Here is a 26061-nt window from a genome sequence, read left to right as displayed (position 1 = left end):
CTCATCCTCATCTCAGCCAATCACAACAGACTTTATTGAAGCATTTGGCACTAACCCCCACACAGTTCCAGCCCTGTAGCTGAGGACACAGCCACTTGGCAATGGCACCAGGTATTATACAGAACCAATAAGTTAATGTAAAGGACACTCAAGTATGGGGGCCCATGGCTCAGCAGTCTCCTGGCTCAGACCAAGGGGCTCTGGGCTGTGGTGAGGACGCTGAGGGGCCAGGGAAACCATCATGCCCTGGGGAAAGGGGCGCAGAGACAAGCCGGAAGAGCACAGCATCCAAGCAGGGCACTCACACACATTCGGGGGCAGGGTCGGCCCAAAAGGGGGCGGGGCTGCTGATGTGGTAAGAGCACAGGGAGAGAAATGCCAGGTGCATCCCTTCACCTCCCGCGTCCTCCCCCATGTTCCTTGATGGGCCATCCTGAGTCTTCCCTCAGCACCCTTGTGCACTCGGCTACACTGTTTTCTTTCCAGTAGGGAGAACTGTGCCTCTTCTCAGTCAGGCAAGAGTTCTTGGAGCTTTCTGCTGTATTCACAGTCCATTCCAGTCCAGGTAACATGGGGCAGAGTTCTGCACAGGTGAAGTCAGAATTCAGCTCTCCCTACACCTCCTAGCGTCAACTCAGTTGCTTTCTCACTGAAGCAGGACCCCTGACCTGGAAGCAAAGAAGGCCCTAGGATGAGAACCCAGGGACTGCTGGGTAATCTTAGCACAGGCAGCTTCCAGACTTGCTCCCGTTGCTGCAGCTGGGACAATGAATGAATGCCCTCAAAGAAGAGTCAGCATCTCGTCAGTGCTTGGGAGGGAGTATGCCCATGTTTGTATAAATAAGCACCTTCTCAGAGCAGAACCACAGCTGAGGGGGGAGTGGGAACTGTGACCCCCTTCCCCAACCAGAACATGCCACAAAAGTAGTGCCTTTCCAAAACCACCTGTAAAGAACTGGTGTTTAGGACTATGATGAAAAAATATTAGAAGGGCCAGGTGCAGTGGCCCACGCCTGTAATAGCACTTCGAGAAGCCAAAGTGAGTGGATCACTTGAGGTGAAGAGTTCGAGACCAGCCTGGCCAACATGATGAAACCCCATCTCTACTAAAAACACAAAAATTAGCAGGGCATGGTGGCGCGTGACTGTAATCCCAGTTACTCAGAAGGCTGAGACAGGAGAATCTCTTGAACCCCAGAGGCGGAGGTTGCAGTGAGCCAAAATCTTGCCACTGCACTCCAGCCTGGGCCACAGAGTGACACTCCATCTCAAAAACAAACAAACAAATAAAATGTTAGAAGGAGCAGTGGGGCTGCAAGCCCTTGAGATGCCCAGAGGTGGCTGTCGAAGGGTGGCTGCTGTCCGCTAACAACAAGTATGGGCCAGCCCCCAGCCGGACCCCTGAGGCTACAATCTGTGATGCCACCGACTCAAAGCTCAGAAGTCCGGGAGCCCACAGGGCATAGACAGGGTCTAGTGACTGGGTCCCTAAAGAGGATTTACGGGGTCAGGAAAATAGCACGGTCTACCAAGACAATACACCACCAGGATATACTGATCTTTGACCTCCCACTTGGTGTGCATCACAGAGCACATTAGAAAGGGGAAAGGGATTCTCCCCCAGCCCAGACCCAGGCACCCACAGACCTGAGACATGGGGGAGAGTCATGTGCATGAGTATGTACCATGTCCAGCCTCCAGCAACATTGAGACAGGAGGGCCGGGGCAGTTCTCCAGGGAAGTTCTTAGAACCAGAATACAGAGCGTTGAAGAACTCCCAAGGTGGCCCACTCTGCTTCACGTGTCCCCTGCCACTTGTCTTGCCTAAGGAGACAGATGCTGTCAGTGAGACAGGCAAGGCCTTAAGTCCAGTAGGCCAAACTCTGGGGGATAAAGCATAATCATATCACAGGGATCTTGAGGACGATCCACATATATAAATCCTTAGGTCAGGGCTTCTGAAAAAAGTCGTGTAAAAAAAAACAAAATAAAAAGTCTCAGCTCCAGGTCATCGGCCTGCGATGGGGATTGGGGAGCTGGAAGAGGCACTCAGGGGTGGGGGTCTCAGCCCAGCCCCTCCGTGAAACAGTCTTTTCCAGCGTGGGGCACAGAGTTACACCTGGCTGATGATCTCTCCTTTCTCAGGTACAAAGACTTGCACAGGGGCCCCGTCAGGCGATCTCCGCAGCACACACACTGTGGGCACCTGCCAGGGTCGGGAAGAAAGGGGAGGTGGGTAAACGAACCAGGCAGAAAAGCGGGGACAGTAGGCACAGCTACACCATCCTTATCCCTTAGAGGCACTGACCAGCAGCAGCAGCAGCAGCAGGCCCTGGCACTCAGCCCCTTCCTCCCCAGGAGGCTCTGTCCTCCAGGGATCCCCTTTACACATTTTCCTCCAGGTTCCTTTGGGGTGTGACAGGCACCCCGACCTCCTCCTCCCCACGTTTCCTGCGCTCACTTCTCATCACCCTCCCTGTCTGGCAGGTTGGGATGGGCTGGGTCTATCCAGCCAAGGACAGGCCCAAGCGTGCAGGAAGGGAAAATCACGTCAGCTAGAGGGCGAGGCCTGGGACTGGGGCCAGGGTGCTGCCAGGCCCAGGATGCCAGCTGCAGCCCAGAGTACCGTGGGTGGGGGAGGGACACGCAGCTGGGCCTGCTGGGAACCTGGGGTCTCAAAGAAGCAGCTTGTTGGTAACTTCTGGAGCACGTCCCCTGCAGAGCCCTCCGTACCAGGGAGAAAGAATGAAGAAAGGATTCCTGTGTGTGATTCCCCACTTCCAGAATGAAGAAATAGGGACCAAGGAAACCTAGGCTGCCACCCTACCCAGTATCAGAGTGCTCTATCCTCTGCACTACCCCCAGCCTGCCCCCTGGCCTCTGCAGCCCCAGATGAGAATAATGTCACATATCTAGTGCTTACCATGCATTGCTCTAATCACTTCTGCCTCTTGGCAGCCCTGTGAGACGGGTACTCTACTACTCCCATTTCACAGGGGAGGAAAGAGTAAGTCCAAAGGGGTTAAGTAACCTGCCCAGTCATACAGCCCGTAAGTGGCAGAACTGGGATTTCAATCTGGTGGTCTAGCTTGAGGGTCGGTGCTCTTTTTTTTTTTTTTTTTTTTTTTTTTTTTTTTGAGATAGTTTCAAAAAAATGCCTTGTTGCCCAGGCTGGAGTGCAGTGGTGCGAACTTGGCTCACTGCAACCTTCACCTCCTGGGTTCAAGCGATTCTCCTGCCTCAGCCTCCTGAGTAGCTGGGATTACAGGCGCCTGCCACCACACCCGGCTAATTTTTTTGTATTGTAAGTAGAGACGGTGTTTTGCCATGTTGGGCAGGCTGATCTCGAACTCCCGACCACAGGTGATCTGCCCGCTTCAGCCTCCGAAAGTGCTGGGATTACAGACATGAGCCGCTGCGCCCCACCGAGGGTCGGTGCTCTTAACTCTGATGCCACCCTTCTTCTCGGCTTGGTGCTGAGGAGGGGTGTTGGGGAGGATGCTGATGCACAGAAAATCACAGGGTCTGGCTTCTGCAACACATTTCCTACTCTCCCTTTGTCCTAGACCTTCAAATGGACATTTGAGAGGCTGATTTGGATTGGACTTTTGATTATGAAGAGGCTCAGCCGGGCACGGTGGCTCACGCCTGTAATCCCAGCACTTTGGGAGGCCGAGGCGGGTGGATCACGAGGTCAAGAGATCGAGACCATCCTGGTCAACATGGTGAAACCCCGTCTCTACTTAAAATACAAAATAAAAAATTAGCTGAGCATGGTGGTGCGTGCCTGTAATCCCAGCTACTCAGGAGGCTGAGGCAGGAGAATTGCCTGAACCCAGAAGGCGGAGGTTTCAGTGAGCTGAGATCGCGCCATTGCACTCCAGCCTGGGCAACAAGAGCGAAACTCCGTCTCAAAAAAAAAAAAAGAAGAAGAAGAAGAGGCTCGTCTGCTTTGTGGATCATCATTTAGGGAGGGAAGAAGTCTCAGCTATCTTCGGGGATCATCTCCGCCAATGTATTTGCTCTTGAGCTGGACACGGCCGGCAAAATTAGGAGGTGCCTCAGGGAAGCCAAGAGTGCCTTCCAAAGCCAGGAGGAAATGATTTTCTGGCCTGTTCTTCCTAGCTGGGGATCACCCGGCCACTAGGTTGCTGCTTTGATACCTCCCTGCCCTTGGACTTGCTAGAATTGCGGCCCCTCCCCAGCAAGACAGCCCTCCTGCCTGGCCCCAGGGTCCCTCCAGAGCAGCCATACCTGTGTCCGGGGTCCCAGGGCTCGCCCGAAGCCCTCTCTCCCCAGGGGCAGGCTCCTGACCCGGAAAGCCCCTTGGCGGTCCAGTGAGTGGGGGCGGGTGCTCCGGAGGCGTGCGCGCTCGTGCCACCACTTGAGCTCCTCGGACACGGCGGCCTTGCTGAGCCCCCGACCTGCTGGGCTGTCCTTCAGGGAAGGCGTCCGCACGATGCGGCTGCGGGAGGGCACCAGCCGCTGGTAGCGCAGGGGAGCGCCGTCCTCCTCGTAGGCAGGGCCCGGGGCTGCACGGAACGGCTCCCACTCGCCAGGCGGCAGGGGGCTCTCAGCCACCACCACGTACCGCCCCGCCGGGAAATAGCCAGGGGGCAGCAGCAGCTTGGGGTGGTAGGCGGCCAGCTCTCTGCTGCCAGCCGGGCCCCAGGCCCCGCGGTGACGATGGGTCTTGGGAGGGGAGAGAGGCTGCAGAAAGGAGATGTCAGGGCTGCTGCCGCCGGGCGAGGTGGGGTGGGAGATGCTGGAGACATCAGAGCCACTGTCTTCTGAGCAGGAGTGGCAGGCAGCGTGTGGGGCATGGGGCAGCGGGGGCTTGGTCGGGGGAAAGCAGGAATCTGGCACTGTCACCGTGTAGTGAGTGGGGCGGCGGCGGGGAAAGGCGCTGCGCCCTCGGCCCTCCGGACCCGCCCGGAATGAATCCACCCTGAAGAGGGAAAGAGAGGCATTCTGAGCATGGGAGGTTGAGGGGTGGAGTTAAAACAGGTGAGTCCTGCTCTGCCTCAATGTCCAAGCATGGTCCTCATGCAAGGATCTTAGGTCAAACTTCCCAAAGCAAACCAACAATCCCTCTGTTGGGCTGTGTGGGTGCAATGCACTCCCTCACTGTGTGCAGATGTGTTCCTGATGCATTCACAAGCTTGTAATTTGTATAAAGTGTGCTACATCAAATAGGGCATGAAGCATTTTTTTTTTTTTTGAGACTGAGTCTCGCTCTATCAGCAGGCTGGAGTGCAGTGGCATGATCTCGGCTCACTGCAGCCTCCACCTCCCGGGTTCAAGCAATTCTCCTGCCTCAGTCTCCCAAGTAGCTGGGGCTACAGGTGCGCACTGCCACGCCCAGCTAACTTTTTGTATATTTAGTAGAGACGGGGTTTCACTATGTTGGCCAGGATGGTCTTGATCTCCTATCCTCGTGATCCGCCCGCCTAGGCCTCCCAAAGTGCTGAGATTACAGGCGTGAGCCACCACACCCAGCCATGAAGCACTTTTTTTAAAGTATTACATTAAGTACTTTCAGCTTAGGTACACCGTGTCCAGTAGCATATCGTCCACAGCATCTGTTCGGTAGGCACTGTCAGGTATCTGACTTGAACATGTAAAAGCTACCAGTCTAGGGCAGGTGCATGCAGCCCAGGACCAGCAGGGGCTGAAATCCAGGCTCCACTTCACTCTGCCAATGCACCCACATATGGGGCTGTGTCCACCTGTTCCTAATTTGCACAGAGGCATGGTTTGTAAAATTGCCCTGGGAGCACATTAAATATAAAATCCATTGGTTTGTGGTGGTGCATGCCTGGAATCCTAGCTACTCAAGAGGCTGAGGCAGGAGAATTGCTTGAATCTGAGAGGCGGAGGTTGGAGTGAGCCAAGATCACACCACTGTACTCCAGTCTGGAAGACAGAGCAAGACTTTGTCTCAAAAAAAAATTAAAAATTAAAAAAATTCATTGCTTTACTGGAGAGCAGTTGTCCCAGGCTGCACCGAGTTCAGTGCTGCCTGACCAGCAAATTTAAGCTGGCGGAGAATTCGGCAATGCCTTCATGGTGCCCCAGCCCCCGTATGGTATGTCCAATACTGCCTGTCAACACTAAGCCATTTAAACTATTACCAACTAGCAGATGACTTAGAAAATAACATACAGTCAGACCAGGCGGGTGGCTCATGCCTGTAGTCCTAGCACTTTGGGAGTCCAAGGCAGGCGGATCACCTGAGGTCAGGAGTTCGAGAAAATTACATACAGTCAGTTCTCATTATTTGCAGATTCAGTATTTGCAATTGGCCTAATTGTTAACATTTATTTATTTATTTTATTATTGTTGTTATTATTTTTGAAATGAGTCTTCCTCTGTCACCCAGGCTGGAGTGCAATGGTGCGATCTCAGCTCACTGCAACCTCTGCCTCCTAAGTTCAAGCAATTCTCCTGCCTCAGCCTCCCGAGTAGCTGGGGTCACAGGCATGCACCACCATGCCCAGCTAATTTTTGTATTTTTAGTAGAGACAAGGTTTCACTATGTTGACCAGGCTGTTCTCGAACTCCTGACCTCGTGATCCGCCCGCCTCGGCCTCCCACCACACCCAGGCATTTTTTTTTTTTTTTTTTGAGACAGAGTTTCACTCTTGTTGCCCAGGCTGGAGTGCAATGGCAGTGGCACGATCTGGGCTCACTGCAACCTCCACCTGCCTGGTCCAAATGATTCTCCTGCCTCAGCCTCTGTGTATGTTTTTTGCTTTGATTGGTGATTCTGCTGTTTAAAATGGCCACAAATACAGTGTTAAAGTGCCGTCTACTGTTTCTCCATAAGGCATATTGGGAAAAGGCCGTGATGTGCCTTTTGGAGAAAATACGTCTGCTAGGTAAACTTCATCTGGGTATGAGTTACAGTGCTGTTGGCCACGAGTTAATGAATCAACAATCCATATTAAGTAAGATGTCTTTAAGCAGAAACTCACATAACACAAGGTTATATATTAATCAGTTGATGGAAAATGTTGTGAGCGAAGGCTCACAGGAACCTTCTATTTCCCCAGGGGCAATGGTTCAGTATTTGCTAATTCAGGGTTTGCAACAATTTTATAGAATGCAACTACCACAAATAATGAGAAGCCACTCTACGTCAATTGAAGAAGTGAATTGCCTATTGCCAGCGACTAATAATAATCTACCAGCACCAAGAAACATGGTAAGGGTAGAACATGTCAATCAAGTTATGCAAAAAGACAAAACTAGGGTCTTTGGAAGAAAATAACTTGCTTCGTGGATGGCCTTTGGCTTTGCAGGTTGCAGTGCAGTCTCTGTCAAGAGGCGTCCCCAAGAAGAGATCCTAAGAGAAGGCAAGGCACTAGCCATGTGTCACTCACGGTTGTCCCACCTGTGTCCTAGGAGCTCCCACCCTCCAACTGTAAGCTCCGGATAGGTCCCCCATCTCTCTGGGGAAGCTGACTCTTACCTCAGAGACTGCGACTGGCCCCTCCTGCCCTGCATCTCGGGGGTAGCTGGGGCACTGGTGCGACCCTGCCACTGGCCAGGAACACCACGGATGGGAACTACGTGATAGGAGGCAGGCTCCAGAAGCCACAGGCTAGAAGTGCTGGGCCCATCCTGTGGTGTGGTGGCCGGGCTGCTGCAAAGGGATTAGAGACAGGTCAGTGGCAAGAATGCCTCCATTCAGGGGCTCAAGAGCTGCAAAAGAATGGGGACACATTGGAAGGGGCTCCCAAAGTTAGTGTGGCAAACTGCCAGCACCCCTGGGGAACTGCTGGGGTGCACCCCTCCATCACACAGCTGCAGGAGCTATCTCCTTCACCTTTCTGCTCTTCCATCTGCCCAGCCCATGACCATCCCCAGCACAGCTCCCCTCCGACTCCCAGCCGTCCCCTTCTCCCTTCCCCCCAGCATCCTGACCTGGACTCGCTCCAGGGCTCAGAAGACTTCCTCGGCTTCTCATAGGGGTGGTCCAGGCTGGTCTCCTTCCAGGGGCTATTCTGGACTGGAGCCCGTTCCAGGCCCCCAGGTTTAGGTCCTGCTGGCTGCAGACCCTCAAGGGTTTGGGGTGGGAGAGGCCGAGAAGGTGGAGCTGGGGACTCTGGAGGAGGTTTTGGCACTTGGGATTCCTCTGCAAGAGTAAAAGAAACCTGGTAAGGGCAGAGGCTGGGGGAACCGGCCCAACAAGAACCTTCACAGACCACAGCCCATGCTGCGCTCTCCCTCCCACGGCCGGCCATGGCTCCAGCCCTAGATGCTCAAACATGTTTTCTTTTCCTTTGGGACTTAGTCCTTCCCTCACAGCCCTATTTTATGCCTTCCTCCTTCAAGAAGCCTCCCAGATTGACTCTCTTGGGCTCACAGTGCTCCACTTTCTAACCTTTGTTCCTGGTATCATGTCTGCAATTATCTTTTGTTTATCTGTTTTTCTTGTTCCTGCCATGCCCATACGGCCTATTTCCTTATTGGCTTGGGCACTCCCCTGGGCAGGACTGTAACAGCTTCTTGATGCACCCTGACCCTGGCATGCTCAGGGTTTATACACAGGGTTCTTAATCTTTAGACTTGTGTTTGCTTCCGCAGTGCTCCCTTCTTGTCAAAAAGGGCAATGATTGTGGACAGATTGCTCTCTGGCTCTGACTGGTGCATCTTGAAATCAAACCCCAGGGTGAAGGAGGGACATCTGGGGTTCATCATCTCTCTTGGAGTTCGTCTTCCCTTTCCCTGTAAAAATAATGAGCTTCCAGAATGGGAGAAGATCAGCACATTTGCCATCTTCAACTAAGCATGTGCAGGGGCACATGGAAATTGACATGAGGTCCAAGCGGAAACCCTGAGCCTGGCGCCCTTGCCTTCACTCCCACTTAAATTCCTCACCAGCAAACTCTGCCCAAACCCCATGGTCTTGCAGTAGGAGTCTAGCCTTGACAACAGTCCCCCAAATGTCGTTCTCACCTTCCTCCAGGAGCAGCCCATCTGACAGGGAGCTGTCATCAGAGGCACTGAGCTCTGGGAAAGTCAAAGGGGAAAGAAGAGAAGGAATTGAAGAAAAGAACAAACAGATATGAGTAACGAGCAGTACTGAGCGCTCAGGCCCGCTCACTCCCCCAGGACAGCATCCGTTATGAGGAAATACCCACTGTGTGCGAAATACACACTGGGAGTGATTTTCTTTTTTTTCTAGAGACAGGGTCTTACCCTGTTGTTCAGGCTGGAGTGCAGTGGTGTGATCATGGCTCACTGCAGTCTTGACCTCCCAGGCTCAAGGGATCCTCCTACCTCAGCCTCCCAAGTAGCTGAGACCACTGGTGCATGCTACTATGCCCAGCTAAATTCTTTTATTTTTTGTAGAGAAGAGGTCTTGCTGTTTTACCCAGGCTGGTCTTGAACTCCTGGGCTCAAGTGATCATCTCACCTTGGCCTCCCAAAGTGCTAGGATTATAGGTGTGAGCCACTGAGCCTGGCCTGGCTATAAACATATTACATAGAAGTAGAAAAAAATAGAAGTCAGAGGCTAGAAGATAGGAGACCTGATTTTAATCCTGACTCTCATATTAGCTATGCAACCTTGAATAAACCATTTCAATGTTCTAGGCCTCAGTTTTCCCACCTGTCAAAAAAAAAAAAAAAAAAAAAAAAAAAAGGCATCCTCTGGCAGGGCTTCCTGGCAGTGGAAAGGGAAGACAAAGGGTCATTTTGGAAGGCCCATAGGATAAAAAGAATTTCATGGCCAGGCGTGGTGGTTCAGCCTGTAATCTCAGCACTTTAGGAGGCCAAGGCAGTGGATGACTTGAGCCCAGGAGTTCAAGACCAGCCTGGGCAACATGGTGACATCTGGTCTCTACAAAAAATACAAAAATTCACTAGGGATGATGGTGTGTGCTTCTAGTCTCAGCTACTCAGGAAGCTGAGATGGGAGGATCACTTGAGCCTGGGAGGTCGAGGCTGCAGTGAGCTATGATCACGTCACTGCACTGCAGCCTGGGTAACAGAGTGAGACCCTGTCTCAAATAAAAAAAAGAATTTCACTCCAACTGTCGTATAATCATCTCACATCACAAATACAATTCAAAGATTCTAATCTGAGACCTCCTGCATTACCAACAAGAGCAACACAAAGTAGGAATTTTAATTTAAGATAGGGTCTGGCCAGCCGGCCCCAGGGAAGGTTCTTGGTAATATGGCAAGTCACCTGAAGGAAATGGAGTGTGACTTTTCTGCGTGATACAGCAGCACTTGTTACCTATGCAGTCAGAGGGAACTCATTTTTGCTATTGTTCTTGAGCAAACTTAAGCCTTCAGATCTTTTCATTTTGTTTTGTTTTGAGATGGAGTCTCACTCTGTCGCCCAGGCTGGAGTGCAGTGGTGCGATCTCTACTCACTGCAGCCTCCACCTCCCGGACTCAGGGATTCTCCTGCCTCAGCCTCCCAAGGAGCTGGGATTATGGGCACCCACCACTATGCCTGGCTAATTTTTGTATTTTTAGTAGAGATGGGATTTCACCATGTTGGCCAGGCTGGTCTTGAACTCCTGACCTCAGGTGATCCACTCGCCTCAGCCTCCCAAAGCGCTGGGATTACAGGCGTGAGCCACCGCGCCTGGCCAAGCCTTAAGATCTTAAGAATAAACCTGAGACCTGGATGGAACTCACAAAACATTTTCAACTGTGTTTGAGAAGGAAGATGAGGAAAAAGTAGTAATTGCTAATATTTCTACTGTGCCAATATATTTCTAAGTACAGCACTTTATATATATTCATTTAGGTAATTCTCATAACCACGTAAGGTAGATATCATCAACTACAAGTGACAGTTGAGGAAACCACGTTTCAGAGGAGTTGAGTGACATGGTTTAGGTTCTACATTCACCAAAGGTGGTTGAGTCAGAATTCACACCCAGACAATCTGACTGGAGTCTGCTCTTAACCACAACCCTTTATGGGCTCTCCCCTGTGAGCTTGCATCTCAGATGCATGGGTCATTACCCAGGAAGTTTCAAGAAAAGTAAAAAGTTCCAACCATTTTGAAATCCCTTACAACAGAGATTAGCAAACTATGGCCCAGGGACCAAATCCAGTGCAATAGCTGCTTTTGTAAATAAAGGTCTATTGGAACACTGCTCTGAATTTTTTATGTAATGTCTGGCTGTTTATCACTGAAGTAGCAGAGTTGAACAGTTGTGATAAAGACCAAACAGCCCACAAAGCCTAGAATATGTACTATCTGGCTCTTTACAGAAAACTATGTTAACCTTTGCTCCCCAGCTTTTTTTTTAAGATGGTGTGCTACCATGTTGCCTAGGCTGGAGTCCAGCACCCAATCACAGCTCATGGCAGCCTTTACCTGCTGAGCTCAGTCAATTTCCTGCCTCGGCCTCCTAAGTAGCTGGGACTACAGGTGCCCACAACCATGCCTCTCTAATCTTTTTATTTTAATTATTGGTAGAGACAGGGTCTCCCTATGTGCGACCCAGGCAGGTCTTAAACTCCTGGGCTCAAGAGATCCTTTTGGTTGGCCTCCCAAAGTGCTGGGATTACAGGCTTGAGCCACCATTCCCAGCCTGCACCGCAATTTAATGAAATAAAAACTTTACCCAGAGCAGGTCTTAGATTTGTAGCGCATACGGTGCCAGGAGCCGGGCCTGACTCCTGAGTAGCCAGACAGCCCATGCTTTGCTTGGCTTACAACTAGCCATTGCTTTAGGGTTCAATTAAAGAGGCACCCTCTTATTGAATTCTGGTCTCCTGCCTTTGATCTGTTATAAAAACCTTGGGAATAAAGATTTTTATTGGGCCAGGCACACCTGTAATCCCAGCTACTCCAGAGGCTGAAGCAGGAGGATTGCTTAAGACCAGAGGTTTGAGACCAGCCTAGGCAATACAGCAAGATCCCATCTCTAAAATAGTTGTGTGTGTGTGTGTTTTTTTTAATGTGCTGGGTGTGGCAGCACATGCCTGTAGTCCCAGCTACTAGAGAGGCTGAGGAAGGAGGATCCCTTGAGTCCAGGAGTTCAAGGCTGCAGTGAGGTATGAGCACACCACTGCACTCTAGCCTGGGCAACAGAACAAACCCTGTCTCTAAAAAACTTAAATTAAAAAAAAATTCCAGTTTCTGAGAGCCGCTCACTGTCTCAGCCACTGTCCCAACCCTGCCCTGGCTGAATGTCCCCTTGTCCCGCAGCAGCATCTCAGGGCACCCTAGGCAGAGGTAACAATAGAGATTATACTCACAAACGCTGAGCCTCCTCCAAGGCTGTGCTGTCCAGCACAGTTGCCACTAGCCACATGTGTCTATTTTCATTAAAATTAAATCAAGTTAGTTCCTCAGTCACACCAGGCACAGTTCAAACGCTCCGTAGCCACATGCAGCGAGTGGCTACTGCGTTGGACAGCACAGATACAGAACATTTCCCTCATCTCAGAAATGCTCTGGCCGGCCAGGTGCAGTGGCTCACATCTGTAATCCCGCCACTTGGGAGGCCGAGGCGGGCGGATCATTTGAGGTAGGAAGTTCGAGACTGGCTGGGCGTGGTGGCACGCATCTGCAGTCCCAGCTCCTCAGGAGGCTGAGGCAGGAGAATCGCTTGAACCTGGTAGGTGGAGGTTACAGTGAGCTGAGATGGTGCCACTGCACTCCAGCCTGGGTGACAGAGCGAGACTCCATTTCAAAAAAAAAAAAAATGCTATAAGGGTGTTGCTAATGGCTGGTGTTGTTGGTCAGCAAATGCATCCAGAGAGCCTATTACATTAGACTGGTGGGTGCTGAGTGGCCCTCAGGGGTTCACCCTAGTAAATTAGCTCAACACCTGGCTGCTCCCTGCCACTGCAGCGTATGGCTGATGACTCACCTGGCACAGTTACCGTCCCAAACTGAATAACCCTTGTATGGAGCCCAAGGGGGCAGCATGGATTTTTTTTGGTTTGTTTGTTTTTCTCCCCTTTTTTTTTTTTTTGAGATGGAGTCTCGCTCTGTTGCCCAGGCTGAGTGCAGTGGTGCGATCTTGGCTCACTGCAACCTCCACCTCCCAGGTTCAAGCAATTCTCCTGCCTCAGCCTCCCCAAGTAGCTGGGACTACAGGCATGCACCACCATGGCTGGCTAATTTTTATATTTTTAGTAGAGACAGGTTTCACTATGTTGGCCAGGCTGGTCTTGAACTTCTGATCTCGTGATCCACCCACCTCGGCCTCCCAAAGTGCTGGGATTACAGGTGTGAGCCACCACACCCGGCCTTCCCTTTTTAATTCAAAACACCTCAGCTAATAATAATCCCTCTTTACTTCCTCCTTTCTAGGAGGTCTCAGAAATTACTCGTCTAAAACTGACCCCTTCTGTGCTCTCACGACAGGACTTTAGATCCCAGGGTCTGAACTTGGCAAGCGGGGTCTTGATGCCTGATGCGAGAAAGTCAGCAGCTACGCCAGGTGTCTCTTCTCCACAGCCCTGTCTTCACCTGGGCTAAGTGCCCCAAGGTTTCAGAACCTCAGCCTCCTGCCTCCCACAGAGCCCCAGGCCAATCCTGGCTTGCTCCCAACTCCCAACGAGAAGCATTATGCATCACAATGGCAGCAGCTGGGTAACAAGCCTCTTCCACCCATCATGGGCGAAGCTCCCAGCAACCGCAGCACTGGTGGGCAGGGGAGGCTGCTGAGCAGCGTGAGGCTGGAGCGGGAAACAGGAGGCACTGCAACCAACTGGCATATCTCCCCACCCTGACCGCTCCCGCAAGCACAGAGCGAGTTGGCCCTTAGGGGCTTCCATGCTCAAATCAGCAGCTACCTTTGAAGGTTGCTGTCAAGTCTGGGGATCCCTGTTGAGAGTGGAGTAAGGATGGAGAACTTGTCTTCCATTAGAGCCTCAGAGACTGGGAGTGTTTTTCTGTGGCCAGGCCAGAACCACTGGAACCAGACAGGAGTCTGGCCATTTTTCCTGGGTCAGCCCCACTGTCTTCTGAGTTTACTGGTCAGCTGTCGCACGGAAGCATCTCCTCCTTTATCACCTACTCTTGGCTGCGGAAGGTGACCTGGGTGGTGTCTGGTCACGCACTTTCTACCCTAAATTAGAGGCCATGGGTGGGAGCAGGGACTCCTGAGACCTGTGCTGAGATAACTCCCTACCCGAGGCATGGGCCACAGGGCACAGGGACCAGCAAGGGCCTTCCAGCTTCCCCATGACTGTTCCCAGCTGAGGAGTAGTCTTCGCAAAACGCTAACACGATGTGCAGGGATGGAAGCTTGAGAATGTGAGCAAAGCAGCTGCTCTCCAAGCCAGGGCCGAGACCTCTGAGTCCAATTCTGATGCAGGGCCACGCCTCATTCCCTCCTGGTTCCCTCCGAGGCAGCCAGGGAGGTCTGAGCCTCACGTGAGACACCTGGGGGCAGGGCTAGGTCATGGGCCTGCAGCGGTGGAGCCTGAAATGGAGCGCTGCAAGTCCTGATCTGATAGGCTGATCTTGGGTCAGGACAAAGGAAAAGTCACACCTACGGGCTCAGAACCACCTGCTGGAAGCTAACCTGGGCTGGACACACGGAGGTGATGTGGCCGGACCCTGGGTGTCGACAGCTCACTAGGTGCCCCACGACCACCAGGCTCTGGGCCAAGGAGCTCAGGATTGAACTACAGACACCAGGAGGGCAGAGAACACACGTGGAAGGATCCCACCCTTGACCAGGGTGGTTGTAGATACTTAAGGGGCTGTGGGGTGTGGCATCAGTGCCGCTGGATTTCATTCTGAAACAATTCAGGGATCAGTAACGCATAGCGATGGTCAACCCCTTTGCTGTCTAACTCAGGCCAGGGGACTGTGCATCAACTCAGAGTCTCAGGCTCACATGAGCCCCACACTACCCTCACCCAGACAAGCCATCGCCCTGTGGGCCTGGAGGGCAGCGGGGCCGGCCTGGGCCACCCAGTTGAATACACCTTGGATTCAGCTCAGGGTCAGCTGAGAAATACCTCTGCCTACGCAGTCTTTTGAAGGTAGCGTATTTTGAGGAAGATGCGGAAGGAAAGAGTCGTGTTTTCTAAGGAGACCGGGAGAGGGCCTCATGGGATGGGGAAGCCTTGCTGAAGTTACAGAGAGTCAGGATGGGGTGGAGGTAAACCCAAGAAGCGGCTTTACCCAGCTGGAGCCAAATGCAAAGGCGGTGGCACGGGGCTGTGCGCCCACCATCCCTCAAAAGCTCATTCAAGGGGCATGGCCCATAGGCCCTTGGGCCGGCCGGCTCACCTCGGCCCAGGGGGAGCGCGGCGGCGGGAGGGGGCTCGCTGTTGCGCCGCCGCTCGACCAGGCAGCGCTGGAGCTCCTGCAGCTTCTTCTCCTCCTGCAGCATGGAGTGCTTCCGCTGCCGCCGGGCCTGCCGGCTCAGGTTCTCCTCCAGGCACAGGCGACGCGCTGCCTCCGTGATCTGCAGCTGCAGGGCCAGCTGGCGCTCCAGGCTGCTTAGGGGGTCCTGAGAGAGGGGGCAGGAGTGAGGCTAGGGAGAGGCAGGGAGCTTGGCGGCCCAGAGGGTAGAGAGCAGCCCTGACACAGGGCTCCGGGTCCCAGCCCGAAGCCCAGAGGACAGAAGAGAGGCAGACAGCAGCACCCACGGTCAGACGTGGAGCAGAGGGTGGAGCGGTGGGAGGAGCCGAAGAGCAAACTTGTCAGCCTGAAAAGCTGGCATGGGCACCCACCCACCAGCCCGCCTGCTGAACCGGGCAGGCTGGGAACCCAAGTGGGACACTTTCCCTCCTGACCCCAAAGGGTGGGGCAGGCCAGCCCATGGGAAACTATTGCCATTGATGCCACAGGGCAGGGCACTCAGGGCCTGACTGCCCCCACCTCCTCCTGAGAAAGGAGGACAGCCCTAGGGGCCAGAGTAACCTGTCTGAGCAGGCTGTTGCCCACTGGGCTGGTGGCTGGGGCTCTTAACTGATCTTCTGCCCACTAGGGCCAAACCCCAGTGTCCTCCCTTGAGCTTCCAGCTCTCGGTTCCATGGTGGCGCCCCTTCTCCATGACCATCTGGGCTACACATTCACAGTGCCCCTCGCCAACACGCAGCCAGGCACCCTCATTGAGTGTGAGGGGGTGGAAGGGAGCCTGCCAGCGTACCGGGCTGAGGTGCCGCGCCTCAGTGATCAACCTTGGGGATGGAGGGGTACTGGCAGCCCCCCGAGGATCCTCACCTCCCTGTGCAAGGCCCAGTCATCCAGTTTGTAAGCTGCTCCAATCCTGCGGCGAACCTTGGGGGCTTTTTCCCCTGGTTTGAGGGGATACTCCGGCGGCAAGGTGCCCGTCAGCTCCTGGGGAGGAAGCAGAGTCAAGCCAGGCCCCCTCCACCTGCCCAGCCTTGGCCACTGGCCCCCGCACTGCATGTGCCTGCCTTCCGCAGATGCCCTGGTACAACCACCCTCCGCCCATCCCATCCCATCCACGCTGTCTCTCCCATCTTAAGGCTTACTCTGCACCTCCTCCCCTTTCCCTTCAGACCTCCTTCTGATCCAAGTGATCAGAAGCTACACTGACCCAGATAAAACACTCACATGCACTTATTCTACGCAGTCCCTCTGCAGCCCCTGAGGACCTCTGTCCTCTGTGCCTGGGCCCCCACCTTGGTCTGACTCTTCTCCGTCCAGCGAGAGGTCAAACACTGCGTAATGGGGACTTGGGGTCCCAGCCCCCAGCCTGATATCCAGAATTCCCTCAAGAATGGGGGTCCCTCTCCCCAGCCCCTGCATCCCCAAACATGGCTCCACAGGTCCTCAGATGAACCCCATGCTTGTGTGTGCTGGCTGGTGCCTTACCGCCTCCCGCAGGCAGAGTCTCCTCAACTCCTCCAGGCAGGCCTCCAGCCTCGCCTCCAGGGCCCTCTGCTGCTTGTGCACTGCATGGGTCAGCTCCTTCATTGGGGAGACCGGGCTGTCAGGGCCTGCAGGAGTTGGGGGCACATGCTCAGGGAGGCTGAGGGTGGAAGCCTCCTCTGTACTTGTTGACCACCCTAGGGGAACACACATGTACACACACACACACACACCCCTCATGCCTGCCCACAAATTACAGGCTGGCTGCTGTGGCCTGCATCGCAGCCACAAAACACCACATCTCTTCTCTGCACAAAGGCACAAATGTTATAGCTTAGAAGGGAGGGTTGTCCCACCAGGTGACCTACAGTGGAGGGCGTGCAAGGAACAGAGTTCTGCCTATGCAGTCTCCCCCACTCCTCCCTTCTTCTTCCTCCTCTTCTTCTTCTTCCTCTCTCACTCTCTCCCTCTCCCCACTACCCCTCTCTCTTACACACACACAAGCCTCTTCTTTCTTGTCCTCTGTCAAGACTAGGCCAGACTAGGCCCACAGGTCTGGCCAAACAGAGAGGCAAGACCTTCACCTTGCCCCGATGAGATTTTTCAACTTCTCAACCTTGGCTAAAGGAACACTGCAGATCCCTCTTCCAGATGGAAACAAAACTCCAGGCCAGTTTTCTCCAGGGAGGAAAAGTCCACATGTCCCTGAGGCTCCAGCCCTTCCAGAACCTCCCCCTCCTCCCAGCAGAGGCCTCTCCCTCCCCTTCCTCTCAGCCCTTGGGAGTCTCAGCCCCGCCAGCCCTAGCGCCTGGGGACTCAGGACTCAGGAGTCAGGGCCAGGGACCAGGGCAGGGGGATTTCCCCAAACACTCACCAGACTGCAGGATGATGCCGCTGTCGGTGTCGCTGACCTCATCCTTACTCTCCATGGTGGATTTCTGGGAGGAGAAGGCACAGAGCAGGGAGGGGGGACACCGTGACCAGCCTGGGCCAGGATGTGTAGGTAGCCTGGAGTTTTCCCAGCTTTAAAGAGAAAAGAAGACAAGAACATAAAAGCCAGATATTAACCCTCTCGCTTACAGAAAGCTTAATAGATGCTTGAGAGCAGGAGAGTGGAAGGGAGGGCTGCACTTCAGGAACCATCTAGGGTGGGAGATTCTGGCACTGGGGGTGCTGCCTGAGAGAAGCAGCTGTGGCCTCACCAGCAAACCCTGTTCTCAGTGGGCTCTCAGGGGCCCAGCCTAGCTCCCCTCTGGGCCAAAGTCCTCTAGGCCCGAGGAGATCGACGGCAGTGGCCGTCACAAGAGCCGCTGGACTGGGGAGAAGGGCAAGAAGGAAAAGAGCAGAGAGAGGACAAAAAGGGGACAAAAAAGTGAGGTGGGATGACAAAGAAAGGAGGAAGGGGGTCCAGGATGCTGGCTCACGCCTGTAAGCCCAGCGTTTCTGGAGACCAAGGCAGGAGGATTGCTTGAGCCCAGGAGTTCAAGACCAGCCTGGGCAACTTAGAGCCCATCTCTACAAAAATAAAAATTAGCCAGGCATGGCAGCGTGCACCTTAGTCTCAGCTGCTCAGGAGGCTGAGGCAGGAGGATCGCCTGAGCCTGGAGAAGTCAAAGATGCAGCGAGCTGTGTTCGTGCCATCACACTCCAGCCTGGGGAGCAGAGAGACCCTGTCTCCAAAGAAGAAAAAAAAAAAAAGAAAAGAGGAAGGGGAAGACATCATCATCGTCATGGGGCACAGCTATCCTCAACCCAAGAACCCAGGAGGTGTGAGGCATATCCTACTGCCTCAGTGGCCGAGGGCACTTCAAGAAGTAGCTGGGCACTGGGAAGGCACATGGCCAAGAGCCTGCTCTGGGGCCTCCAAAGCCCAGGATGCCTGCTCTCTGAATTGGCATCCCAGACTCTGAACTTCACATCTGTAGACACGTGAGCCACTCTATGCTGGAGAGCTGTCCCAAAGCCCTCAAACAACTTTCAAGCCACCAATTACTCTTAGGAGACCCTTCGAGGGGAATCAGCCTGGATCCCCTACACCCTGCAGCCAGGGGAGACCCAGGGCTGTGTCCGTCAGGGTTTCCAGGAGTTGACAGGTGGGGAGCAAGCAGGGACTACAGCAGAAGCTTCTCAGGGACAGGAAGGAGATCACCTGCTTCGCTGCCTGCTCCGGGCTGGAGAGCACTTGGGTGGTACAGGTGGCATCCTATTGTGTCAGCTCTGCTGGGGACCAGTCACCCAAATAACACCAGTGCCCGCCCCCTCTCCCTCCTCACCAACCCACAGTCCAGACTGGGGTCCCAGCTGGACGGGGCCTGGCAGCTAGCTGCGGCAGGGGTGGGCGGGGCCCGTGCAGGCGGTCGGGTCTTGGAAAGAGAGCCCAGCCACCTCCTCACTGAGTCAGCCCATTGAGCAAGAGTCCAAAAGTCCTTCCGAGTTTCTGTCTGGAGCCTATCCTGCCTCCTCAGAGCGCGGGGCCGCAGGGTGGGGGAGGTGAGCTCCACCCTTCTGCAGGCAGTTAACACAACAGAAAAGTCGGCCTTGGGAAAGCTGGTAACAAAGCAAGGCCCACAGAGAGAGGGGGCTGCTGTCAGCCGGTGTCCTGGGTCTCCCGAGATGCCTCTCACCCATCAAGATGGAAAGAGCAGGACAATCAAGAACTTTTATAGACCTACATAAACAACCACAGGCAGCAACAATCGAACACACAACCCTGAAAGCAACATGTCCCTTGCACTTCGGAATTTCAGTTAACCAAGGCAGTCCAGAGAATGCATGGGAGACGTTTGGTTTTTTGTTTTTTTTTAATGTTTATGGGAGGCCTTTGCAAACATGCCAAAGAGAAAGATTGGCCATATATTCTGGGACCCTACCCTGCCAGGGTACTTAGAATGACTGTTAGCTCTGCACTGTCCATCTGTCCCAAATTCTATCCCTCCTAGAGATAAGAACAGACAGAGATGCAGGCAGCTCACCCCTCTTCCCACCTACCCTAGCCATCCTCCCACCCTCCCCAGAAGCCAAGGGCAGCGTGCAGCCACAGCTAGGAAGCAAGGTGGTCTCAGCTAGCACAGAGTGTGTCTGCTTTGGACAAGAGGAGGAAGCAATGTGGGAGGGGAAGCCATTAATTAGTCACGCTTGCTAATTAATTATTAACCACTAAGTAGTTTCCTTGGAAAGTTGGGCCAACTCAGCCCCTGCTTCTCAGGGTTCTGAGACTGTTGCAGTGAAGCGGGGACTTACAGGGACAGAGGGGTACCTTAGCTCGCCTCGTGTCTCTGCCAGCTTCTTCTTCTCCCAGCTCAGCCCAGTCTCTCACTGCCGGGGTCAAAGGGGAGGCACTGATATTCCCGGTGGTCCCAGGCTGATGCTGGGTCCCCTCTGGGATGACTTGTCTCCCCAAGTAGAGCAAAGAGAGCAGCATCGGAAGCCCAGAGCCGGGTTGTGGTTTCAAGGCTCGGTTCTGCTGCAGTGTGTGCTCCCTTGGGGAAGTCACCGGGCCTCCCTGCGCTTCCTTTCCTCCTGTGCGCAGTGTCTAAGGCCCTTTCCAGGACCCTGGCCTGAATCTGGACCTCTTGGACCACATCAGGCCAAGAAGGAAACCCACACAGCCACGTAGCAGACCCCCACATCTGCCTCTGCCGAGGTCACCCTCCACAGCTATAGGGAACCTCCCCGAGGCCACAGGCGAGGGCGAGGGCGCCACCCCCACCCAGGAGGCTGTGAGTCTTAGGTGTCTAAGGCATTGCTTTTAGATAAAGGCAGTTCAGGTGACATCCCCACCCCCTCCCCAACACAGGGATCCCTCCTGGGCCTCTTCAAGCCCCAGTACTGGGCCCTAAGAAGCAGCCCATCCGGCTGAACAATGTCTCCAGAAAAAGGCAGAGGAGACCAGAAGGGGGACAGAGGGAGGGAGGGAAACTCCAGAGCGCCTTCCCTCAGGCAGGGCCATGGGGGATCCTCTTGTATCCCAAGTGTCCCCCAAAGCCAGGTCTCCGGCCCGCCTGCCCCCCGCTCATCTCCGCTTGCCCTCTCTCTGGTGGAAACTAAGGCCTGGGGAACCACAGGAACAGGCTCCTGTCCAAGCCCACCAGCACCCCTCTGTCATCCCTACACCCCAGACATAGCTGGAGGTGGTGAGGGGTCAGAGGCGGGTGATGGCCACTGCCTGGGCTCCAGCATGCCTAGCCCAGCCTGCTCTCAGCCCCAAAGACCCGTTCCACCTACCCCGCCCTCACCTGCTTCTGGGCTTTAGTCCAGGAGTTCCAGAAACAGCCCGTGCTCCCAGTCAGGGGGTGCAGGGGCCTCGCATGTCACCTCAGGGTCTCCCGGGCCACAGGCCTGTGCGCTCCCTCCGACCGACAGGGCTGCTGGCCGTCCCTCCCAGGCTGCCAGGCCAGGGGAACCAGATTACTTGTTATGACTTGAGTCAGAGGGGAGGAGCAGGTGAGCAAGTCCTTCCCTGAACTAATCCCGTGCAACTGGTGCCGGCAGGCAGCTCCTGGGCCTCTGCACTTCCGGGGGGCAGGAGGGTAGCAGGGAAAAAGGGGATCCCATGGAGGGATCCCCGAAGAAGAAAACAAGGGTCATGTCTTCGTGGCCTCAAGAGACCTTAGTACAATGTTCTGAGCGGTGAGGTACCTGAGTACCCTTCAGCCCTGACCCTGGCTCTCCCTGCCTTCCTTTGACCTCCGTTTCTCTTTCCAAAAATCGAGGCCTGTTAAGCCCCACAAAAGAAGAGTGAAACGTTCACTGTCCATGGAAAAAACAAGTAGGAAATTTACGAACTGACAAGGATGGGTCATTGCTCTTCTCCATACACGGAAGTGGAGACCAAGCCCTGGGTTTTGTCTCTCCCGAATGAGGATTTTAAAACCTCAGTGAAGGCAGCTCTAGAATCCTAGAAAGGGAGGATCAGGCTGTTCTTTTTATCCCAGACATTTTCCCCTGGGGGTATCAAGGCCATCACTTCCCTGTTTATTATTTACATCCATCCCCGACCAACGCTTGTTCATGGGGCAATGACAGGCACTGACCTGGGACCAAGTCCTGTTCCCTACTCCACAGGAGGTCCACTGTGACCCCGGACCCCAAGCCCACCCCTGAAACGCAAGGCCCCAGAGACCAAAATGGAACTTATTTCCTACAAAAAAATAAGCCTCAAGGTCTCCCATCCCACCAACCCCCAAGTAAATGGAAAACTGGAATCCATTTCATAGGGAAAAGCAGAGGTAAAGCTGACTGTTACCTGTCCCCAACATGCTGGAATACACAGGCTGCACCCCTTAAGTCTGAATCCCACCCCACCACCTCCCTTTCACCCCACTCCCTGATCTTCCCACCGTTCCCCCCACCCAGATTCCAGTGCCTCAATATATGTCTGGATTGCTTCCCCTCCCCCAGCCCCTAAAGAGCCCTGCCCCACTCCCCACCCCCAGCGCAGGGATGACAGAGGAAGTTTGCTTTCAGCAAGCATCTCCTGTGGAGCAGAACTCATGGGGCTGGAGTCCGCCAGCATCCCCCACTGCTCCTGTACACACACCCAGCACACCTTCACATTCCTGTACACACCCACTTTCCAAACAATGCTAGCCCCAGAGTACACCAGGCTGACCACCTCACTTTCTCCCCAGGCTGAGGCTGAGGGGCCCTAACAGGGGACAGATTCTCATCTCCTCACCCCATGGGGAGCTTGTTCTCTGGGTATCCCAAAGAGCCTGTAGCCCTGCCCTTCCCCCCGTCCTCCGCGACACACAGTCCCTCCCCATCGAGGCTTGGCACTTTCTTCGAAAGTCAAACAGAGAGGGGTTGACTCTGGGTATAAGCGGCCCTTCCTCCACCTTGTCTACCCCCAGCTCCAGGTGGGGGTTGGTGGAAGTTTCTAGAATAGGCTCATAGCTCGCATTTCTTAACGCATAAAATTAAGAAGATCACTTTAAAAATAAATTATATGAAATACAGTTCTAAAAATATAGCAATATATATGCTTCTATATTAACATTAAGCAGTATCTAGCAGTGGGTAATTTCATACAACGGCTGAGTGTAAATATTTCGAGATAGCCACGACTGCCATGTGATACTGAACTGTGACTTCTATTAATGGCAAAGTCACAGGTACTGCCAATGCTACTGTGATTTGTTGTCTTATTAATAACTAAAGGTGATGTTAACATCTGTTAAAGGTGGGTGAAAAACAGAGATATCCTTTTTTTCCTCACCTGGGTTACAAACCCTCTGAATGCTATCTACTGACGCCTAATGTCTCCCCTGAACCCAGTTAAGAATCCCTGCCCTCAGGTAATCCACCACGTCTGACTTCAGAGGAGGTTAATACAGATGCTCAATCTCACTGTTTGCTGGATCCTTTGGAAATCTCAGAAACGCCTTGCTCCCCCAAATTCACACTGCAGAATCTGAGGTCTGGAAGGGAGCTGGCCTCTGCTCCCACCCTCCTGCCAGGAACCCCAGGAACCATCCCTGGAACTCTCTGACAGCCATGTCATTCAACTCAAAATACCGATGGTGGAGTGGGCACTCCAGAGGCCAGCTGGGAGTCTGAAACAGCCCGCACTCCAGCCAGGCCAGGGGGTCAGGGGACTGATGCCCCAGCCCCAAACCCCAGAGCGCCGTCCAGACCACCAGTTGGTGAGGAAGTGGTATTTCCTTGCAAAACATTGCAGTACTTGGAATCTGATCTTTGCAGACAAGAGCCCTTCCCCAGGGAAGATAAACTGGACCTCTTTAGCATTTTCATCTCCTAAGGAAAAGTTCCAAATCAGAAAACTCTTCCCCAGCGCTGTAGCCATCCACTTTCCATTTTTGAAAAGTTCCTTCTTTTAGCATCTTCTGATAAAACCAGATTGGAAGTTCTTTAAAGCAAGGGCCTGGTCCTACCATCTTCACATCCCCAACAGCCCCCAGCAAAGTAGTCTCAGATCCCGCTAAAATCTTACTTCATGAGTTAAGGAATCGATGGCCAGCTGCTAGAGCCAACAGTGAAGAGGAAGGAGTGAAATAGCCCGGGACCCTCCAGGCAGTGGGGGTGGGAGATGGTTCCTCCGCGGTTTTCTTACTGGCCTCTGCTCCCGGCCCACTAGGAAAGGTGTTCGCCACCACTAAGCGAAGGTGGAGTGGGCTGGGACAGGGCAACTCCAAGCCAGTCTGGAATGCGCCCTGAAATGAGACCTCTAGGCTTTCTCTAAAAAGCCCCTTTGTCCTGTCCACCCTGCTCCCCTCCCCCACCGCGCCCTCCACATCCAGCCTGGCCCGAGACTTTGCTCCTTTTGTTTGGCTGCTTTCTGGCTTCCCGGAACCTGGCCAGGAAGATCCACAGGCACGAAGAAGGTCGAAGGAGAAAGGTGGAGGGACTGGAAGCGTGCATTTTTGGTAGGAGCTCAGAATTCCCGCCCCCTTGATAAACTTACCCCATTCCCTGTAGGGCGCCCTCCGCTGAGGCTGAAGACCGTGGGCTCAGGGGCCCGATCCCTCTCCCCAGTTCACCCGCGCTGGGTGCCCCGAAGTTTTCCCGCTTACCTGTCCCATGGAGCACTGGCGCCGCCCGCCTGCCCCTGCTCCCTCCGCTCCAGCCTCGCAGCTTCAGGACCTGTCCGTCCAGGCCATCGTCCCTCCCCACGAGCCTCCCCGCGGCCTGCCCTCCCCGGAGGTATTTCATTTAACTTCGGCATTTGCAGCATCCCAAATGTTAAAGATCCCAAGACATCTGTCCCCTGGGGCGTACCAAGGCCCAGAGGAAAGAGGGGAAGACGCAAGGAGGGACTGGAGAGTCAGATCCAAGAGTCGGGGCGGGGCCGCGCGCGGGAGTGACGAGGTGCCCTCAGAGGTCCGCGAACGGCGGGGGCAGCCGCTCGAGGGGACAGGCTGTCCCGTTTCCCCCGCGTTCGGACGCCTGCGCGGCGGGACACCCCCGGCGCCTCCAGTTTCCGCAGCCCAGGCGGGACGAGGCTCCTCTCTCGGTCCCAGTGCCGCCTTTCATTCGCGCGCTCCGGCCTGGCTGGGGCGTTTTCATTCCTGGAGACCCCCGAGTGGAAGAATGAAAGGAGCCCGAGGAAGGGCGCTCCCCCGACCCGCTCCTCCCCGCAGGCGCCCTCCCCCTCGCTGTGCGGCGCTGCGGGCCGCGGAGCCCCGGCATGCGGGTGGCGCGGACTTGGCCGCCCTTCCCCAGCCCCGGCCCCGGCCCACTCCTCCCGCCGGGCCCGCTGGCTGAACTCGGGCTGGCTAAAGGGAAGGGGCACCCTCCCGGCGAGCGCCTCCTGCTGCCCGCTGCGAGCTGCTGTGTCCCCATCCATTCATTCATTCACTTGTTCAATAAACATTTATTGAGCACCTACTAGTGCCCGGCACGATGGATCCAAGCTCAAGCCCCTTCACTGGAGGATTCTCCAGTCTAGACGAGTGAGGAAGCAGCACAGTACCTGAGTAAGGGCTAGGACCCCGGGCCAGGAGACGAGGCTGACGCAGGCTGAGCCTCGGCAAAGCTTGGCCAGAGGAAGCAATACCGTAAGATAAGAGGGGAACTCGCAGCAGCAGTGACAGGTGTACTAAAGCACAGCAGCAAGGGAGCACACAGGGTTCTAGGAGCTGCAGCGGAGCTAGGGTTTGGGAAGACAAAGGGGTAAAGGGAAAGCACATGGAGGAGAGATGAGGCTACTGCGGCAGTCCGGGGCTCATGGAGAAGCAGGCAGCCAGGCGCAGAGGCTCACACCTGTAGTCCCAGTGCTTTGGGAGGCCTTGCTTGAGGTCAGGAGTTGGAGAGCAGCCTGGGCAATATCGTGAAACCTGTCTCTATCGAAAAATCGAAGAAATTGGCCAGGAGTGGTGGCACACACCTGTAGTCTCAGCTACTTGGGAAGCTGAGGTGGGAAGATCACTTGAACAGGGAGGCGGAGGTTGCAGTGAGCTGACATACCCAGACTGCTCTCCAGCCTAGGAGACAGGGCAAGACCCTGTCTCAAAAAAACGCAACAGGCCGTGCATGGTGGCTCACGCCTGTAATCCCAGCACTTTGAGAGGCTGAGGCAGGCGGATCATGAGGTAAGGAATTCAAGACCAGCCTGGCCAATACGGTGACACCCGGTCTCTACTAAAAATACAAAATTTAGCTGGGCATGGTGGCAAGTACCTGTAGTTCCCAGCTACTCGTGAGGCTGAGGCAGGAGAATCGCTTGAACCCGGGAGGCAGAGGTTGCAGCTAACTGAGATTGCGCCACTGCACTCCAGCCTGGCAACAGAGCAAGACTCCATCTCAAAAAC

At 54.4% G+C, this 26061-nt stretch overlaps 1 protein-coding gene across 4 annotated transcripts; it reads right to left on the bottom strand.

The window, feature by feature from the left end:
• Positions 1 to 6: 6 nt before the first annotated feature.
• INAVA (innate immunity activator) lies at positions 7 to 24495 on the bottom strand. 4 transcript variants are annotated; one of them, XM_064360218.1, is made up of 12 exons: positions 21578 to 21628; positions 21028 to 21177; positions 20049 to 20107; positions 17667 to 17815; positions 16796 to 16920; positions 16178 to 16294; positions 15239 to 15461; positions 8965 to 9018; positions 7930 to 8140; positions 7475 to 7648; positions 4255 to 4948; positions 7 to 2206 (listed from the first exon to the last, which is right to left on the bottom strand). In XM_064360218.1, exons 4-12 carry the CDS (start codon positions 17719 to 17721, stop codon positions 2114 to 2116), a joined length of 1746 nt encoding a protein of 581 aa, XP_064216288.1. In that variant the 5' UTR covers positions 17722 to 17815; positions 20049 to 20107; positions 21028 to 21177; positions 21578 to 21628; the 3' UTR covers positions 7 to 2113. The 4 variants fall into 4 exon arrangements, with proteins under 4 accessions (XP_064216288.1, XP_064216287.1, XP_012314977.2 ...); XM_064360217.1 differs by lacking the exon at positions 20049 to 20107; XM_012459554.2 differs by lacking the exons at positions 20049 to 20107; positions 21028 to 21177; positions 21578 to 21628 and adding an exon at positions 24325 to 24495.
• Positions 24496 to 26061: the final 1566 nt, after the last annotated feature.

Source organism: Aotus nancymaae, unplaced genomic scaffold (assembly GCF_030222135.1).
Source record: "Aotus nancymaae isolate 86718 unplaced genomic scaffold, 86718_ANA_hifiasm-v0.15.2.pri h1tg000039l, whole genome shotgun sequence".
NCBI classification, from domain to species: domain Eukaryota; kingdom Metazoa; phylum Chordata; class Mammalia; order Primates; family Aotidae; genus Aotus; species Aotus nancymaae.
Note: the sequence above shows the minus strand (reverse complement) of the source record. Positions and strands in the feature narration are given on the sequence as shown.